Genomic DNA, 21299 nt, shown 5'->3' with positions numbered 1-21299 from the left:
ATGTGTGTGTGTGTGTGCGTGCGTGCGCGTGGCAAAATGCAAAAGGCTGAGAGTGCTCTGGAAGATAGATCATGGCTCATTCTTAGCCTTGATTATTATTGTATTACAGCATCCTGTTGCACTGTGTATTCCAATTTTAGAATTCACTTCACCATCCCTGTATTAAAATTCACACTTCAAAGGCACTTTGTCTCTTATTATTTATTTAACGCTACATGTTTCAGCCTCAGTGGCCATCATTAGGTGTATAAGATTGTAGATGAAGACTGTTGTTCTGTGATGCTGTTGCATTTTGCATTTTTCAAGTAATGTAAAATGCTTTTAACTTATTTTAATACTATCATGCTGTGGTTACTTTAGTTGTGGATCTGGTGTGCTGGTTTCTTCCCTTTGTACTATGTGTAGCTCTAACAACAGAGCAGCAGGTTTCATCCACAATCTTATACACGTGATGATGGCCAGTGAGGCTAAAAGTAAAGGTATCCCGTGGAGGCCCATAGGGTTGAGAGTTGTTTAGGTTCCAACATTTTCTAGACAATTGGCTCATAGATGGCGGCAAGGTTGTCAGCCTTACACGCTGGCCGCCCTTTACCCCCAAGAATATTCCTGATACGCATTTCTGTTAGAGGCTGAGTCAACCCCAGGGCCATAGTGCAGCTGGAAGTATTAGGTAAATTGAAAAATCCAGTGACCTCATTGAGAATAGAACCCCGACCTTCCAGCTTGCAGCATGTCCCACAGTTAGGCAGAAACATGTATTGTTAAATAAATACTAAGAGACAAATAGCCTTTGAAGTGTGAATTTAATACAGGGATGGTGAAGTGAGGGTGCAAAAGTTAGCCTTGATTAATGGCTCGTCTTCACTAAGAACTGTTGGGCAATTCCAATTTTCAGCCCTGTTCACCAGTAAAGTCTGCTGACTTTTCCTTGTCTATAATAAACTATTAATAGGATTTAATTCACAATGTAATAACCTCAATAAAACTGCAAAACGACATGTGGGGAATTTTGTGTAATGCTATGTAACATTCCATATTTATGCACAAGAAACTACATGTTCTCTGGGAATTCTCTCTGGTGCAATGAACCACAAGTGTCTTGCAGAACATGAAAAGAAAAACAATATTCATATATGCAATATTGTATACCCACTACATTTTTCATAATACATAAATATATTGTATAAATCAAGGAGCCAGGATAGCACAGTCGGTACCTGATGGGTTGGAGATTGAGTCCCGGTAGGGTCAAGAATTTTCTGTTCTCCACATAATCCAGACTGGCTCTGGGGCCCACCCAGCCTCCTATCCAATGAGTACCAGGGGCTCTATCCCTGGGGGTAAAGCGACAGGGGTGCGAAGCTAACTGCTCACCTCAAACTAGTGCCAAGGTCAAGAAAATGGTGGATATATATACATCCACTGCCCCATACACTTTCATGGTGTAGTGCTTAATTAGTTAAGCACAGGGGATATGTCTTCAAGCTGGAAATGATTATGAAATTGATAATAGAATTTGGAAGAAAGGCAAGGGGCATTCCAGATCCTGTGTTGTGGAAGGAAGAGTTGTATGAAGGTTCTTCTGGAATGTCATCTGGTAGCTTGTTATCAGCCACTTAGAGACAGAGTTCTCTCTTCTGGGGTATAACACCATATAGTCCAATGAATAAGCTGACATTTCAGAGGAATATGTCACCTGCATATTCAGGGTCAAAGATTAAGTCAAACAGGAAACCACCATGAAGCAGGTAGCAAGCAAAGCTGAAGATGGGGGCAACATGTTCCTCCAAAACATTATTTGATTTTCAACAGACTACACAGCACTGTATCCCAGACAACAGAATTCTTCATAGTCACTGCTGTGAGAACCTTAGATCTTTCATGGGGCCTTGCAGCTGAAATTTAAAGGAAAGAATTTCATGAATCCCATCTCTGCCTATAGCTCCCACAAGTAACCTTCCCAATGATCCACTTCTACACATTATAGCCCTTGATGGATGCTTTGAAATTCTGTCAACGAATATGCACACTATGAGCTTCGGAAGTTCTGGAAAGACAGTTTGACTGAATAAGATGTGCTGATATTGAGAGGCAGAAGCATAAGTAACTCGTACTGCAATTCCTGACATATTTTGATTATACAGGGTGTAAATAAATATATGTTTCAACACTGTGGTAGATAAATGGCTTCAATCTGATCATATTTTGTTAATACACCCATGTCCAGGAAAGCTTCCTTTTTGCAGGAAGGGTCACAACATTTTCCGAGAGGATGCAGAAGTTTTAGGGGATGCTATCATTGTTTTACTTCTAAAAGTTGCTCAAAGTGGCAGCCCCTGACTTCATTTGCTCTATTGTCATATATATGTTCCAATTTTTTTATTATATTTTATATGCACATGGTAGGTTTTGTAGTTGCAGTGATGTGTAGGGTTTCATATGCTTGATTTATTGTTGTGGATTTATATGCATTGTTTTGTTGGCTACTTGCTGATTTAGCTAGCTTGTGGTGTGATAGGTTCTGTATCCAATGGTTTCGGCCTTGTATGGATGTGCTGGAACATGTAATAAATACAATACAATACACTGCATGTTCTACAGAGCCTGGCTATGTTATGCTGAACTCTTTGAAAGATTCCCGGATGGTTCCAGCTGCTACTGCAATTCTTGCCACAATATAATGTGTGCCCACTGGAGTCGCATACACCAGGCTTTGCATGTACCCCGGAGAAAGAAATCCAAAGGAGTCAAGTCAGGGGAGCAAGAAGGCCAGGTTATTGGGCCTCCACATCGAATTCCTCTGTTGCTAAAGGTTTCATCCAAATACTCACAGTTGCCTGGGCACCATCAAGCTGGAACCACATTTCACAACAGACTTCCAAAGGCACCACTTCCAGCAGCTTGATAAGGTCTCTTGGAGATATGCTTGGTAAATGTCACCAGTAAGCCGCAGAGGTAATTGATAAGGGCACTTTCCTTCACATTTCAGAGTCCCTAGTGTGTAAACAAAGCGTTTCTGGACATGAGTGTATTAAAATATGATCAGATTGAACCCATCTATCTACCACAGGGCATTGTAACATATATTTATTTACACCCTCTATATCTGTATTACCATCTCTCACAACTAACCAACATACATAATGATAGAACAGGAATCACTGGCATTTTGAATATGCTGATGGATGACAGGAATGAACTTGAATACCAAAAAACAGAATTCAAGATTGAGATAAGTCATCGATTTTTATTTATAATTGTATGCATTTTATTAACACATAAAAAAGAAACAGCTATTATCTTGTTTTACATATACATTGCCATGTTGTCTCACAGATAAGAAATCAAATTAATATTTTAATTTGTTGTCAAGAGTCATGCAGTCTTTTGCTAATGGCGAGATAGTCCAAAGAGGGCCTTCAAGAGCTCAATGATGTGGTCCACATCAACTCCCTTGTCTCGCAGATTCTGCAGCAGTTTCTGGAACTCTGGAAGGGATTCCAACTTGTCTAGAATGCTCTGTGAGACAAAGAGAAACATCTGTCACATACATGGTCTAATAGAACTAAGTTCGTACTGTAAGCTGAGACTCCATCAACACTTGTAAGACAAGATTCAGAACCTGGATATTTACCTTAAATTCAGGTGACTGAATGGCATCAATCAGAGCCTTGAAGTCTGGGCTGGTCTGTTGTTTCTTCTCAAAAAGGGCCTTCAGGTCATCGATTGGAAGGATTGCAATCAAATCATCAATGAGACCGTTGAGTCCTACACCCCGTCGAGTGTTCTTTCTTGCTGCATATGGAGGCAGGCCAATGATTTCATGGATCAAATTGATGATTGAATTGACATCAATGCCGAGTTCTTCAGGGATTTTAATAAGCTAGAATGGACAGATGCAGTCACCAGTCAGATTTGAATGGATCACTTTCTGTGTTGCGTGTAGACTTGTGAAATGCATGTATGCGCAATGATACTCACTAGTTTGAACTCGTCCAGTTCTTCAACTGTTATAACAATTTTGTGGAATTCCTCAGACTGAAGGTAAAGAATAAGTTCTTGTACTTCTTGGTCGTTGGCAAGGTAGTCGAGAACAATGGCGATAACTTCATCAAGTGGTACAAGTGCCAGGAAGTCATTGAGGTCATCGTTGAGGTTACGGGTTCCTACATCAGAGAAATCATAAGGCTCCAGTGAATTTACTTTCATTTTAATGTTTATGATACCTAAATGAATGGGTTTGTGTGCATGTATGGTGATAATGTTTGTTATTGTGCTGATGTGAATTCTATCAAGCAGTCTTAAACAGAAGCACAAGATGGCAGCTATACAAAGCACTGGAATGTGCTAATCCCATGCTGCAGTGTTCACGTTAACCAAAAGAAGCACATGGGATACTTCTAAAGAGTAAAACTGCCTAGTCCACATTGCTAGTCTACGAAGGTCTCTATCTAACTACAAATGTAACTCTCATTCCCAGAACTTATCAAGTTCACAGTGTGCATATTCAGTGAACTCATGATCTCTGAGTGTCCCTCAAGGCCCCTAATATATAAAACTGGATTTCAGTGATATAAGTACAGCTGCAGAAATTCTCAAAAGCCTCTATGTCAGTAATTGTGGTACATTACTTCACACCACCAACTCCATCATGCAGTCACAGTATTTACTATTCTGGACCATATGAAATATTAGTATCCTCATAAGTAGATTATGTCACTTTTTCGAATTAACAAAACATGTTTCGCAAAATTGTGTTTCGATATCAAATAAGAAGTTGGAATTGAGCGCTTAGCTTTCATGCCTCATTTATGGGATGTTGCATGTCAGACTCTGGGACAGACACTTTGGTAGAGCTCCTACATTAATACCCCCCCCCCAGTGTCTCAAATTAGGTCATGAGCACTTCCTCCCATGTCGTTCCCTAAGCCACACTAAATTTTTTTACACACTTTGTAACCTGATATGCTAACACTGTCCATAATAAGAAAGTAAACAGGAACTTGTGGAAAGAGTGGTACGTACCAGCAACTTCTGCATCTAACAAACCAACTCCTTAGTGCTGCATATTTATACAGCAGTTCATATTTGGACCGAAGAGAGATGAAGTGACAAGAGGTTGGAGAAAACTGCATAAAGAAGAGCTTCATAGCTTGTACTCTTCTCCAAGTATAATTAGAATGATCAGGTCAAGAAAGATGAGGTGGGCAGGGCATGTAGCACAAATGGGGGAGACGAGGAATGCGTATAGATTATTGGTGGGAAAGCCAGAAGGAAAGAGAGCACTGGGAAGACCAAGGCATAGGTGGGTGGACAATATTAAAATGGATCTTAGAGAGATAGGATGGGATGGTATTGATTGGATTGATGTGGCTCAGGATAGGGACCACTGGAGGGCTCTTGTGAACACGGTAATGAACCTTCAGGTTCCATAAAATGCGGGAAAATTCTTGAGTAGCTGCAGAATTGGCAGCTCCTCCAGAAAGCCTCAGCTCCATGAATAAGTAAGTTCATATTTATTCAAGGAGTCATGAAAATTCATCTTTAGATAAACAAAAATTGCATTAAATAATCAACATAACTGACCACAACATCAGTAATGAGCCATTTCTATTGTATTCTATTGCAGATTGTATATAGCATTTCAGAGTAACACTATTTAGGGACTATTCAGTGACAAGGAAATTCATCTTTAATCATATATTAGGAGTGTCCTATACCATATTTTGTTGATACTTGTGAAATAATTGTGGACTGCTCCATTGCCTGAAGCATAGGTCTGAATAGAAGGTATGGAGATTTCAGTATCCAAATGAACATCACATCAAACTGGAATAACTCAGAGCTCTCAGTTTCCGGATTCAAATTCATGTCTGTGCCTAACTTATTAGTGTGCATCAAAGATATGAGAGCTCTGAAGGCTGGATGATTTATCAATAGAGTATTCATAGTTCCCTGTGTGGAGGCAGGTTAAGATACATCCATTGCAGCCCTGCGAGCTGTAGAAGGCGACAGACAGGAAACCCAGTGCTCGGGGGTAGAACTGGGAAACCCTGTCTCTGTGGAATATAAATATATGGATCTGGTCCTCCAGGTTAGGAGTTGGATGAAAGGCTGATGACATTGCTTTGTAAAAGATTGTCATGAAATCCAAAGAAGTGAAAATCAGATGCGATCTGCTAGAATTATCTACGGAAGGCTATGACTCAAAAAGTGTTGTACTGTCAACAGATATGATGAGTACTCAGAGTTAGAAAATTTGTACACAGCTAGATATAAAAAAAGGGGAATTCTTTAATATCCAGCTTATAGAGACAAAAAAGTTTTTTACCTCGCTGAGATAGTCCAAAGGCCTCTTTCAAGCGTTGAATGATGTAATCCCGATCAACTCCCCTGTTTCGTAGATCATCTTCCAGTTCCTTGAACTCTGATGTGGCTTTCAGTCTACGTACAAGTTCCTGTGAGAAGAACGATAAACATTTTGTCAAATACAAGGTCTAACAAAAGGATGTTCATACTGTAATCACGGAATCTGTCAACATTTGTAAAGACAAGATTCAGATGCTGGATAGTTACCTTAAAGTCAGGTGATAGAATGACATCAATCAGCCTCCTGAAATCAGCACTGTTGAGCAATTTATCTCTAAAAATTTCCTTCAGCCTTTCAACAGGAAGAACTTTAATCACATCATCAACAAGGCCCTTGACTCCTTCACCCCTTCGAGTGGCCTTGTCTCCCAGAGAGAGTGCAGGAAAGCCAAGCAGTTCATTGACTTGGCTGATGACTACAACGCCTTGGTCTCTGAGGTGTGCGATGATCTAGAAAACAGGAATACAGTTGCCAGTCAGAACTTAACAAAATACACTCTGCATCAGATTAATGTCTGTGAAGCCCATTCAAAAAAGATACTCACGTCTTTCAACTCGTCTGAGTTTACAACTGCTTCAACCAGTTGCCGGAATTCAGGGGACTGGACGTGAATAGCAAGGTCGCTCACTTCTCTGTCATGGAGAACATAGTCCAAGACAATGACACCAATTTCTTTATGTGGTATGACGTCCAGGAGATCTTTCAGGTCATCTTTGAGGCTGCGTGTTCCTGTGTCAGAAGCACCACGAGTCTCCTCTTACTTTATTTGCTTTCTAGGAATTATGATCTTGTGTTTGGGTGTGTGTGTGTGTGTGTGTGTGTGTAATATTTGTACAAGGGAACTACTAGATTTATTCAGAGGAGAGGTAGCCAGATAATTTGTTTACAAACTTAAGTTTGAGGTATTATTCTGATTGTCTTACAGCAGGCAGGTAGAAAGTTTACACGTGTTGAAAATTGATTTAGTTTTAGTTACCAGTAGCGTAGTTGGTTGAAGCACTATGCTGCTAGCAAGAAGGTCACAGGTTCAGAGTTCTGATGAGGTGAATTTTTTAATGTACCTAATCATTCTAAGCACACTTGGCCCTGGGGTCGACTCAACCTCTAATAGAAATGAGTACTAGGGCCTTCCTGGAGCATAAAGGGCAGCTGGAGCTTAAGGCTGACAACCTTACCGCCATCTGTGAGTCGACTGTCTGCAGAAAATGTGGGATCCTTGACATTTCACAACCCTATGGGCCATCATGGCCTGTTACAGAAATAACTTTGCACTTTACTTTTTTTAACATATTTCTCTACTTCTGAAATCTGACCTATAACATTCTAGTTCTTGTTATTCTGCTGAATTGTAAACAGAGAATGACAGTAATAGAGGGCAGTGGAACATATGCAGAATTGGGACTGGGCATCCTGTTTTGCCAAAAGCGACAGCAGCACCTCTTATTTCATAAGCAGTTACTGCTTCCATCCCATTCTTTCTAATCATCATTCACTACACATCCTAAGCCTGATGCTGTGCTGTTTGTAGAGTAGACTGTATTTATTCAGGTATTCATGAAAATTCTTCTTATATAAAATAAGCATTGCAACAGATAATAACAAAACATACCACTGCACTAACAATGGGCCAGTTCAATCCAGTTCACACAATGTGCAATTCCTAAGGAATATTTCATAGCAATATTATATACATAGGATATTTTTCTAATGATATAAGGATATTCATGTAGTTACTATAGGATTCTGACGATGGTGTATAACACACTGATATATTGGGTTTTTGGACTTTATTTGTGTTTTTATTTGTTACCTTAAAAACCAGGACGATGGATAAAGTCCAAAAACCCAATATATCAGTAAGCATATTCATGTTTCATTTCATGTTATTATTAGCATTTTGTTTCAAATTTCTTCTGTACACTTGTGAATTAATTGTGGACTGCTCTGTTGCCTAAAGTATAAAACTGAATTGAAGGAAGGGAGACTTTAACAGAAGTAACCAGAAGAGAATTGTCAATATTGATCTGTATGCATTGCAAATTAATCTTCATGAAATTGTGGAAATTCCCTACAAAATGTGACATTTTACAATGTTCCAGTCACAATTAGAGAATATGCATATGGCTGAAAATAGAAAATGGAGGTATTCTTTTAAATTTCTACTTGGTAGATGAATCAAAATTTACCCCGCCGAGATAGTCCAAAGAGGGCCTTCAAGAGCTCAATGATGTGGTCCACATCAACTCCCTTGTCTCGCAGATTCTGCAGCAGTTTCTGGAACTCTGGAAGGGATTCCAACTTGTCTAGAATGCTCTGTGAGACAAAGAGAAACATCTGTCACATACATGGTCTAATAGAACTAAGTTCGTACTGTAAGCTGAGACTCCATCAACACTTGTAAGACAAGATTCAGAACCTGGATATTTACCTTAAATTCAGGTGACTGAATGGCATCAATCAGAGCCTTGAAGTCTGGGCTGGTCTGTTGTTTCTTCTCAAAAAGGGCCTTCAGGTCATCGATTGGAAGGATTGCAATCAAATCATCAATGAGACCGTTGAGTCCTACACCCCGTCGAGTGTTCTTTCTTGCTGCATATGGAGGCAGGCCAATGATTTCATGGATCAAATTGATGATTGAATTGACATCAATGCCGAGTTCTTCAGGGATTTTAATAAGCTAGAATGGACAGATGCAGTCACCAGTCAGATTTGAATGGATCACTTTCTGTGTTGCGTGTAGACTTGTGAAATGCATGTATGCGCAATGATACTCACTAGTTTGAACTCGTCCAGTTCTTCAACTGTTATAACAATTTTGTGGAATTCCTCAGACTGAAGGTAAAGAATAAGTTCTTGTACTTCTTGGTCGTTGGCAAGGTAGTCGAGAACAATGGCGATAACTTCATCAAGTGGTACAAGTGCCAGGAAGTCATTGAGGTCATCGTTGAGGTTACGGGTTCCTACATCAGAGAAATCATAAGGCTCCAGTGAATTTACTTTCATTTTAATGTTTATGATACCTAAATGAATGGGTTTGTGTGCATGTATGGTGATAATGTTTGTTATTGTGCTGATGTGAATTCTATCAAGCAGTCTTAAACAGAAGCACAAGATGGCAGCTATACAAAGCACTGGAATGTGCTAATCCCATGCTGCAGTGTTCACGTTAACCAAAAGAAGCACATGGGATACTTCTAAAGAGTAAAACTGCCTAGTCCACATTGCTAGTCTACGAAGGTCTCTATCTAACTACAAATGTAACTCTCATTCCCAGAACTTATCAAGTTCACAGTGTGCATATTCAGTGAACTCATGATCTCTGAGTGTCCCTCAAGGCCCCTAATATATAAAACTGGATTTCAGTGATATAAGTACAGCTGCAGAAATTCTCAAAAGCCTCTATGTCAGTAATTGTGGTACATTACTTCACACCACCAACTCCATCATGCAGTCACAGTATTTACTATTCTGGACCATATGAAATATTAGTATCCTCATAAGTAGATTATGTCACTTTTTCGAATTAACAAAACATGTTTCGCAAAATTGTGTTTCGATATCAAATAAGAAGTTGGAATTGAGCGCTTAGCTTTCATGCCTCATTTATGGGATGTTGCATGTCAGACTCTGGGACAGACACTTTGGTAGAGCTCCTACATTAATACCCCCCCCCCAGTGTCTCAAATTAGGTCATGAGCACTTCCTCCCATGTCGTTCCCTAAGCCACACTAAATTTTTTTACACACTTTGTAACCTGATATGCTAACACTGTCCATAATAAGAAAGTAAACAGGAACTTGTGGAAAGAGTGGTACGTACCAGCAACTTCTGCATCTAACAAACCAACTCCTTAGTGCTGCATATTTATACAGCAGTTCATATTTGGACCGAAGAGAGATGAAGTGACAAGAGGTTGGAGAAAACTGCATAAAGAAGAGCTTCATAGCTTGTACTCTTCTCCAAGTATAATTAGAATGATCAGGTCAAGAAAGATGAGGTGGGCAGGGCATGTAGCACAAATGGGGGAGACGAGGAATGCGTATAGATTATTGGTGGGAAAGCCAGAAGGAAAGAGAGCACTGGGAAGACCAAGGCATAGGTGGGTGGACAATATTAAAATGGATCTTAGAGAGATAGGATGGGATGGTATTGATTGGATTGATGTGGCTCAGGATAGGGACCACTGGAGGGCTCTTGTGAACACGGTAATGAACCTTCAGGTTCCATAAAATGCGGGAAAATTCTTGAGTAGCTGCAGAATTGGCAGCTCCTCCAGAAAGCCTCAGCTCCATGAATAAGTAAGTTCATATTTATTCAAGGAGTCATGAAAATTCATCTTTAGATAAACAAAAATTGCATTAAATAATCAACATAACTGACCACAACATCAGTAATGAGCCATTTCTATTGTATTCTATTGCAGATTGTATATAGCATTTCAGAGTAACACTATTTAGGGACTATTCAGTGACAAGGAAATTCATCTTTAATCATATATTAGGAGTGTCCTATACCATATTTTGTTGATACTTGTGAAATAATTGTGGACTGCTCCATTGCCTGAAGCATAGGTCTGAATAGAAGGTATGGAGATTTCAGTATCCAAATGAACATCACATCAAACTGGAATAACTCAGAGCTCTCAGTTTCCGGATTCAAATTCATGTCTGTGCCTAACTTATTAGTGTGCATCAAAGATATGAGAGCTCTGAAGGCTGGATGATTTATCAATAGAGTATTCATAGTTCCCTGTGTGGAGGCAGGTTAAGATACATCCATTGCAGCCCTGCGAGCTGTAGAAGGCGACAGACAGGAAACCCAGTGCTCGGGGGTAGAACTGGGAAACCCTGTCTCTGTGGAATATAAATATATGGATCTGGTCCTCCAGGTTAGGAGTTGGATGAAAGGCTGATGACATTGCTTTGTAAAAGATTGTCATGAAATCCAAAGAAGTGAAAATCAGATGCGATCTGCTAGAATTATCTACGGAAGGCTATGACTCAAAAAGTGTTGTACTGTCAACAGATATGATGAGTACTCAGAGTTAGAAAATTTGTACACAGCTAGATATAAAAAAAGGGGAATTCTTTAATATCCAGCTTATAGAGACAAAAAAGTTTTTTACCTCGCTGAGATAGTCCAAAGGCCTCTTTCAAGCGTTGAATGATGTAATCCCGATCAACTCCCCTGTTTCGTAGATCATCTTCCAGTTCCTTGAACTCTGATGTGGCTTTCAGTCTACGTACAAGTTCCTGTGAGAAGAACGATAAACATTTTGTCAAATACAAGGTCTAACAAAAGGATGTTCATACTGTAATCACGGAATCTGTCAACATTTGTAAAGACAAGATTCAGATGCTGGATAGTTACCTTAAAGTCAGGTGATAGAATGACATCAATCAGCCTCCTGAAATCAGCACTGTTGAGCAATTTATCTCTAAAAATTTCCTTCAGCCTTTCAACAGGAAGAACTTTAATCACATCATCAACAAGGCCCTTGACTCCTTCACCCCTTCGAGTGGCCTTGTCTCCCAGAGAGAGTGCAGGAAAGCCAAGCAGTTCATTGACTTGGCTGATGACTACAACGCCTTGGTCTCTGAGGTGTGCGATGATCTAGAAAACAGGAATACAGTTGCCAGTCAGAACTTAACAAAATACACTCTGCATCAGATTAATGTCTGTGAAGCCCATTCAAAAAAGATACTCACGTCTTTCAACTCGTCTGAGTTTACAACTGCTTCAACCAGTTGCCGGAATTCAGGGGACTGGACGTGAATAGCAAGGTCGCTCACTTCTCTGTCATGGAGAACATAGTCCAAGACAATGACACCAATTTCTTTATGTGGTATGACGTCCAGGAGATCTTTCAGGTCATCTTTGAGGCTGCGTGTTCCTGTGTCAGAAGCACCACGAGTCTCCTCTTACTTTATTTGCTTTCTAGGAATTATGATCTTGTGTTTGGGTGTGTGTGTGTGTGTGTGTGTGTGTAATATTTGTACAAGGGAACTACTAGATTTATTCAGAGGAGAGGTAGCCAGATAATTTGTTTACAAACTTAAGTTTGAGGTATTATTCTGATTGTCTTACAGCAGGCAGGTAGAAAGTTTACACGTGTTGAAAATTGATTTAGTTTTAGTTACCAGTAGCGTAGTTGGTTGAAGCACTATGCTGCTAGCAAGAAGGTCACAGGTTCAGAGTTCTGATGAGGTGAATTTTTTAATGTACCTAATCATTCTAAGCACACTTGGCCCTGGGGTCGACTCAACCTCTAATAGAAATGAGTACTAGGGCCTTCCTGGAGCATAAAGGGCAGCTGGAGCTTAAGGCTGACAACCTTACCGCCATCTGTGAGTCGAGTGTCTGCAGAAAATGTGGGATCCTTGACATTTCACAACCCTATGGGCCATCATGGCCTGTTACAGAAATAACTTTGCACTTTACTTTTTTTAACATATTTCTCTACTTCTGAAATCTGACCTATAACATTCTAGTTCTTGTTATTCTGCTGAATTGTATGCACAGGATGACCGTAATAGAGGGCAGTGGAACGTATGCAGAATTGGGACTGGGCATCCTGTTTTGCCAAAAGCGACAGCAGCACCTCTTATTTCATAAGAAGTTACTGCTTCCATCCCATTCTCTCTAATCATCATTCACTACACATCCTAAGCCTGATGCTGTGCTGTCACAGCTACAGACAGTGTCATTAAATAAACATGTGTAAAGAGCAGTAGCCATTGTCAATTCCTGCAACTATTTGACCAGCTTCTTAATGTTAGGTGTTTGTAGAGTAGATTATATTTACTCAGGTATTCATGAAAATTCTTCTTACATGAAATAAGCATCGCAACATATAATAGCAAAATAGTACCACTGCACTAACACTGGGCCAGTTCAATCCAGTTCACACAATTTGCAATTCCTAAAGAATATTTCATAGCAATATTATATACATAGGATATTTTTCTAATGATATAAGGATATTCATATTTCATTTTATGTTATTATTAGCATTTTGTTTCAAATTTCTTCTGTACACTTGTGAATTAATTGTGGACTGCTCTGTTGCCTAAAATATAAAACTGAATTGAAGTAACCAGAAGAGAATTGTCAATATTGATCTGTATGCATTGCAAATTAATCTTCATGAAATTGTGGAAATTCCCTACAAAATGTGACATTTTCAATGTTCCAGTCACAATTAGAGAATATGCATATGGCTAAAAATAGAACATGGGGATATTCTTTCAAATTTCTACTTGGTAGATGAATCAAAATTTACCCCGCCGAGATAGTCCAAAGAGGGCCTTCAAGAACTCAATGATGTGGTCCACATCAACTCCCTTGTCTCGCAGATTCTGCAGCAGTTTCTGGAACTCTGGAAGGGATTCCAACTTGTCTAGAATGCTCTGTGAGACAAAGAGAAACATCTGTCACATACATGGTCTAATAGAACTAAGTTCGTACTGTAAGCTGAGACTCCATCAACACTTGTAAGACAAGATTCAGAACCTGGATATTTACCTTAAATTCAGGTGACTGAATGGCATCAATCAGAGCCTTGAAGTCTGGGCTGGTCTGTTGTTTCTTCTCAAAAAGGGCCTTCAGGTCATCGATTGGAAGGATTGCAATCAAATCATCAATGAGACCGTTGAGTCCTACACCCCGTCGAGTGTTCTTTCTTGCTGCATATGGAGGCAGGCCAATGATTTCATGGATCAAATTGATGATTGAATTGACATCAATGCCGAGTTCTTCAGGGATTTTAATAAGCTAGAATGGACAGATGCAGTCACCAGTCAGATTTCAATGGATCACTTTCTGTGTTGCGTGTAGACTTGTGAAATGCATGTATGCGCAATGATACTCACTAGTTTGAACTCGTCCAGTTCTTCAACTGTTATAACAATTTTGTGGAATTCCTCAGACTGAAGGTAAAGAATAAGTTCTTGTACTTCTTGGTCATTGGCAAGGTAGTCCAGAACAATGCCGAGAACTTCATCAAGTGGTACAAGTGCCAGGAAGTCGTTGAGGTCATCGTTGAGGTTACGAGTCGGCAAGGACTTGCCTATAAATGAGAATCAATCATGTAATTATAACACTCTGTGATCAAAGAAATATTTGTGTCAGTAGTCTGTTTACATAACATCGTTGTTACTTACCACATGCCAGGCCAAGAACTGCTAAAAACACAATTGGAAGTTTCATCTGCAGAAACAAAATAATTCATTCATTTAGTAAAGAGATTATGTAGAATCTCTTCATTAGATATTCAAAAATACGTTATTTAATTTTAGTTAGTTAATAGAAAATTATTTTTGTATTGATTCTCCAAACATTACATTATCTACATCTATTTGCTTGAGAGTACCCTGGTCTGATAAAATTAATTTTTGATTTTAAGATCAGTGTCTTCTGGGATGTAGTGCTTTGTAATTTGGTAGAAAAGTTTCAATATTTTGGAGGAACCTACTGAGTTTCTTGTGAAATTGTGTTACTGTTTGAGATTTTGGTTAAGAGAGATGGGCCATTTAAAAACTTCCCTTCCTGTACCAATTCTAGATCTTAATATATTCCCACCATTTTTATGAAAAGATTTCTTATTATATTTCATTGGTATATCCTGATACTAGCTGCATTTATGGACTTAAACGCTGGATTTATGAGCTTACTGAGCGATGCTAGCTGGTTATAAGTGGCTGAAGTGAGTAGGTACCTTACTCTGGCAAATGAATCTGTTGCCACCTCCAAATGGCAACAGGCTTCTTGTCTGAATTCTGTTGTATTGGTTGTGCCAGATTATGGACAAAGTTCAGAAATCCAGTAAAATCATCTGCTGCCATCAATATTAATGGTCATCTAAACTTAAGAAGGAGGCTTCCCTCGAAACTTTAATGCTACCCATGTTCTTTTTTGACCCCGTTATTCTCAGCAAGGTGTGCAGCAGATCAGATCATCTCCACTAACTGGGATACGGATCATAGTGTGTGTATGGCTTTTAACAGGGGCTTAGTAATATTGTGTCATCTCCCCCCCATCCTCAATGCAAATTAACCACTACCATGCTAATACTTGCATACTTCTCATGCAAAACACAGAGCCAGAACTAAAATCACCGTCTATATCTATCTGCTAAATTACAAGCCATCAAAGCCTGGAATATCGTAATCTTAATACACTCCTCCATGAGAATTTCACGTCTTATGTGATTATAGTAGAAATTAATACTGGAAATACACAATATTAATGAACAATAAACAGCACTACTGAACTATCACTCATAAACATAATTATACTGTTTTTAAAAGTTATGTTACATTTTAAATTAATCTATATAAATGAAATTAATGCATTTGTGGCACACTTCAGTTGCCTTTGATTAGTACTGCATGTTCTTACCTTGAACTCCTGATGCTTCTCAGTGAAGGAAGATCAGATGACTGTCTGACACATGGAATACCTTGTCCTTATATACCATACATTATCACATATACTACAGATAAAGCACAAGTACTTGCTTTTTTTATGCAGTTATTGCATCCACTTAACTTTGCATGATTCCTCAACATGTTTGTTCAAGCTTAGCTATAGTCCAGTCTATCAAATAGTCATCTTTTTATCAGCAACATTATAGCTGACCTGTTTTTGATAATATGTTGCCACTAAATGGAGACCATTTTGTTCAGTGACTGTGACAAAAATGTAAAATCAAGTATGAAAGTTTAACTTCATTAACAGTAAATGTTTCTGATGATGGTGTGTTACAATAGAAGTGACTGTCACTTTGAGCATTGCTCATTCTCCCCAATTACTGCAGACACAGTGTTTTGGAACTTTGGTCTCTTTCCACCATCAGGTAAAAGGAATGAACTGTTCCTAGTCATGTGAGATATGAAGATTTAAGGGCTAATAAAATGAATTAAATCTTGTCAAAGGGCTGAAGATTCCCGCTCAGTTGAACCCATTCAAAAGAGTAAATCTCTAGCACTGGACTCATCATTTCTATCCTTAAGATGGAAGCAGCATGTTCTTCTGTAATGTCGGTACCTCCCTACCACATCTACATGGCATGACATTCCAAAGGACTGTGATTTTAAAAAGCAGTTTTAATATGTTCGTTTTTCCTCTCTGACATGCAGTTTATATTTAAAGTTTTTCTAGCTGACTTGTTTGAGGGCACCATATCATATTATTCTGACTGGCCACCCAATGGGAAAAATATACCGCAACTTTTATGAGCAATTACATAGGCAGCAATAGAAAAGAATGCAGAATAGAATAGAATTGCAATTGCTGAAATTAAATCTCTTAGATGAACACCAGCAAACATTTTGTTGGACTATAACAGAAAAGAAGATCTATTAAACAAATTCAAAACAATCCATATTGAGCAACATTCTGGCATATAAAACCAAGTGAATTCAATGCATCAGAATAATAANGAGGAGGAGGAGGAGGACGATGACAATGATGAAGTAATATTTTTTTTTAAACATTAATTGAAAGAAAAAATATTCTGATAATTAAACTTCAGTAAAGAGTACAATCTTCTGGGTTGCAATGCCATGTAGTTCAGAGACAGTCCAGCTATATGCAGGGACATATAGCCTCCAGCTTCAGAGCTGAAATGTAAACCAGGAAAGGTACAAATATGAGCAGGTGATGGTATTTCCACTTCCTACTGCTGATTTCTTTTTCAGCTGACTCATCAACCATGAACACTAAGGCCGTATATTCCTCTGAAACACCATGCTTTCTCCAAACTATATGACGTTGCAATCCAGAATATTGCACTCATCACAGTCACTGCAGTGAGGATCTCAAATCCAAATTCTTATAATTAAATATTACTTCAGTTTTGTAATTATAGACAAAGGTGAACAAGTAAAGAATACTGCTTTTCATAGGACACCATATGTTTGAATATACTATATGCATTACAAGTTAATGCATTATATTTTGCATGAGGTTTCAATAGTACTATGGATTCTCAATTGGCCTTTACAACCAGCCACACTATGGCCCTGGAGTCGACTCAGTCTCTAACAGAAAGGAGTACCAGGAATCTTACTGGGGTAAAGGGCATCCAGGACTGACAATTTCACCGCCATCTGTGAGCCAATTGTCTAGAATATGTAGGAAGCTCAGCCTCCCAAAACCAAACCTAAGGACCTTCACGGTCTGTTACAGATATAGCTTTACCTTTTATGTTCTTCACTGGCCATGGGAGAGGGTGAAAACGGATCCTTCACAGTGGTGACTGTGAGAGGTACCATCTTCTGGGGTGTGATGCCATGTATCTTGTAGAAATTTAGTGAGGTTTAAGAGGAACATATGCCAGTGAAGCAGCAAGCACTGTGAGCACAAAGCATTATTAAACTTCTACCAGATCATATGGCATCACAATCCAGAGGACAGTACCCTTCGGAAAATCCCTTCTTTGCTTCATATTATTGTAGATATTAGTAATGGTTACCTCTCTGCTTGAGCACCAAACCCTGAAGGCATTAATTGGGCATTCTCATCCTCATTAATAGATGGAAGTGAATGTCCATGATTTATTCCAACCGTCTTACAGTGTATACACTCATCCACCTCACTCTTCTCTCCTGCACTAGATGTTTCAGCACAAAAGTGCCATCTTCATGTGCTTTTCGATTTACGTCAAACTACTTCACTGCATTTACTTGATGTAAATCGAAAAGCATCTGAAGATGGCACTTTTGTGCTGAAACATGTAGTGCAGGAGAGAAGAGTGAGGTGGATGAGTGTATGCACTGTAAGACGGTTGGAATAAATCATGGACATAAATCAGAGCGACAGGACGCTAAAATATAACATGATGGAAGTGAAGGCATTCGATCAGCTTCAACTTCTAGTCACTTTATTACCAAGAAAAGGTTCCTAGTTCCCACTTGACAGGAGTCAGAGCCATCAGTAAAGTATGGCAAATAAAGAGGTCCCTATTTCTGCTGGTCGTCATATCCTGAGTGTCCAGCCTACCAACATTCTAATAACATTAGTCAGGAGTGTTATGCTAACATAAAAGAAAAATTACCTTTCGATTTAATTCTGATATGCTGATTCCACATCTGGACACAATTATCTGTCAAATCAAAATTTTGAATCTTGAATCAAAACACAGCATTTTCTTCACTTTCATGTTTTCAAACTTCATATGTTAATAAATAAAATTTGATTCAGGAGGAAATTAAGAGGAGACTAAATTTGGGTAATGCTTGCTACCATTCAGTCCAAAATATTTTGTTTCCTCATCTGCTGTCTAAGCATGTAAAGACTGAAATAAAAAAACTACCATTTTCCCTGACATTCTGTAAGGAACATAGACAGAGGGTGTTTGGGAACAGGTCGCTGAGGAGGATGTTCAGACTAAAGAGGGATGAAGTGATGGGAGGTTGGAGAGGACTGTATATTGAGCAGCTTCATAACTTGTACTCTTCGCCAATTCTGATTAGAAAGATCAAGTCAAGGAGGATGCGATGGAGATGGCATGTAGCATGAATGGGGGAGAAGAGGAATGCATATAGGATATTGATGGGAAAGCAAGAAGGAAAGGGACCACTCAGAAGACCAGGGTATAGGTGGGAGGATAATATTAAAATGGATCCTAGAGAGAGAGGATCGGGTGGTATGGACTGGATTGTTCTGGCTCAGGATAGAGACCAGTGCAGGGCTCTTGTGAACTTAGAAATGAACCTTTGGGTTTCATAAAATGTTGGGAAATTCTTGAGTAGCTGCACAAATAGCGGCTTCTCAAGAAGGGCTGAGCTCCATGGAGTTAGTTAGTTATTTCAGTATTCTCATAATTTTTTTTCAGATGTGAGAAAATTATGTTTTATTGGCAAATAAATTTCATTCTATTTCCAATGTCATCATTTCAAAGTGTTTAATTATCAGTGTGTAAGTTCATGTCTTGCATACAAAAGAATAGGGATTATTAAGAAGGCAAGTGCATGTTACATTTTTTCACTGGCATTTTTGGTGAACAACTTATCTGATTTAGTCAAAGATAAATTGTTTCATATGTATTATTGAGGAAATGTGAAAATTTGATTGGCAGTGTATTGAGTTGATGTAGAACAGATCTATTTCAGCTGTAAGTATTCTAAAATACAAGGTGGAGGAAAGAGGGTTCCAAGAACAGTTCAGGAACATGAAATAGGCAAACTGAGGAATGAAGATATGTGAACAGAATAGGATGTAATAGAATCAGTTAACCCTACAACAGGACTCAGTAATCATAACTGTCACTGGTTTAACATTAAGATCTTTGACATTTTGAACAAAGAGACTGTTTGTTAGTTTCAGTTAGCTTTCAGAATACAATTAAATAATTTTCCTTACATGGCTAACTGAATTAACTTGATAATAGACATACGGTTGGTTTCTGAAAGGTGAGGTACTAACCTTTATATATTTTTTTCAGACCAGGTGCGCCCTTTAAAATAATAATAATTTAATAAATATTGTCAATGTATACATCAAATTTATCATCACCAATGGCAAACATACCTTTTTGAGCCATTGTTTTCCTTAGAAGATTCTGACAGATTTGTCTCATGAATAGACCATCTGGTTTTCACTTTGAATTTAACAATATCAATTCTTTTACGGATCAAGGTCATCAGCCTAGCATCCAATCCCCAACCTGGGGTGCCATACATCAAATTAGCTATGCCAAAGAGCTATAATGCCTGACAAGCAAATATCACAGAAAATTACTTAATGTTCATTCTCAGCCTATTATTGCAACTTTCCCAATGTTTCAGTGGCTGCATGGTTATCATCACACTATCACATTCATTCACTTATCTTGATATTCATAGAACATGTCTAAGGCTTACATGGTCATCCGGTGGCAGTACGGTAATAACCATGCAACCATCGGCTCATTATGAAAATTGCATTAGTAAAGCTGAGAATAAGCACTAAGTAATTAATCAAAGTCTGAGGACCAAAAATGTCATATTAACGTAGGTTAAAAGGTAAAGTTGTCTGTGTGCATAACTAATTAATCACTATACCATGAAGGTGAATGGGGGAGTGGATGTACAGATCCACATTTTCTTGATCTCGGCACTAGTTGGAGGTGAGTTGTTAGTTACACGCCCCAACCTCTTTACCCCCGGGGAAAAAGCCCCTGGTATCCATTGAGTAGGAGGCTGGGTGGGCCCCAGAGCTTGTCTGGATGACATTGAGAAAAGAAAATTCTTGACTCTACCAGGACTAGAACTCTGACCCCTTGGGTAATATTAACATATAAAATATTAAATTATATATCAAAGGAAGAAGACATGAAGCCGGATACGAGGAATACTGGCAGATAAAGCTGGAACAAGGTGCATGAATAAAGGAGGAAGAAGAATCTATCAGATTCTTGACACATCTCAAGAAGTCTGATGCTGGATCTTGACCAAAGGGTCCAGGTTCTATCCCAAAACGCAAAAAGATCTGATCAGCAGTTAATCTGCTATGTCGAAACCCACACTAATGATCCCCAATAATTTTGCCTATATATGGACTTAACTTTGAAAGAAGAATATTGGATAAAATTTTGTATGAAATTGATAGTAGTGATATCACATGATAATTACTAGACTTAGTTGTATCCCCATTTTTGTGAACTTGTACAATAATGGACTCCTTCCACTGATCAGGGAGATCTTCTTTTTCCAAATAGAATTAATTAGCTTATGGATCTCAGACTGTAAAATTGCACCTCCTGCTTGAATCAGTTCTGCCAGAATTTTATCACTACCTGGCGAGTTATACCTTTTCAATTTTGCAATAGCAATTTCAATCTCAAAATGGCTAGGATCATGTACTAACAGCTCAGTTGTATGGAGTTCCATCTGCCTAACATCACTGACCCTATGTACATTCATCAACTGAGAGAAGTAGTTCTTTC

At 38.8% G+C, this 21299-nt stretch overlaps 1 protein-coding gene across 2 annotated transcripts; it reads right to left on the bottom strand.

Annotated features, from left to right (window-relative positions):
* Window positions 1-3220: 3220 nt before the first annotated feature.
* LOC111862841 lies at window positions 3221-15822 on the bottom strand. 2 transcript variants are annotated; one of them, XM_023848568.2, is made up of 17 exons: window positions 15770-15822; window positions 14533-14578; window positions 14242-14438; window positions 13895-14143; window positions 13653-13779; window positions 12079-12263; window positions 11741-11983; window positions 11496-11622; window positions 9146-9330; window positions 8799-9047; window positions 8557-8683; window positions 6915-7099; window positions 6577-6819; window positions 6332-6458; window positions 3982-4166; window positions 3635-3883; window positions 3221-3519 (listed from the first exon to the last, which is right to left on the bottom strand). In XM_023848568.2, exons 2-17 carry the CDS (start codon window positions 14576-14578, stop codon window positions 3391-3393), a joined length of 2853 nt encoding a protein of 950 aa, XP_023704336.1. In that variant the 5' UTR covers window positions 15770-15822; the 3' UTR covers window positions 3221-3390. The 2 variants fall into 2 exon arrangements, with proteins under 2 accessions (XP_023704336.1, XP_033606697.1); XM_033750806.1 differs by lacking the exons at window positions 6332-6458; window positions 6577-6819; window positions 6915-7099.
* Window positions 15823-21299: the final 5477 nt, after the last annotated feature.

Source organism: Cryptotermes secundus, unplaced genomic scaffold, assembly GCF_002891405.2.
Source record: "Cryptotermes secundus unplaced genomic scaffold, Csec_1.0 scaffold462, whole genome shotgun sequence".
NCBI lineage: Eukaryota > Metazoa > Arthropoda > Insecta > Blattodea > Kalotermitidae > Cryptotermes > Cryptotermes secundus.
The sequence above is the reverse complement of the archived record's forward strand: the minus strand, read 5'-3'. Positions and strand labels throughout refer to the sequence as shown.

Bases quoted from the DNA above. Each gene is read 5' to 3' on its own strand.
- LOC111862841 (XM_023848568.2), bottom strand. From the start codon at position 14,578: ATGAAACTTCCAATTGTGTTTTTAGCAGTTCTTGGCCTGGCATGTG. The intron at 13,780-13,894 runs GTAAATATCCAG...TTTGTCTCACAG, and splicing joins TTCAGTCACCTGAATTTAAG to AGCATTCTAGACAAGTTGGA. The intron at 3,520-3,634 runs GTAAATATCCAG...TTTGTCTCACAG, and splicing joins TTCAGTCACCTGAATTTAAG to AGCATTCTAGACAAGTTGGA.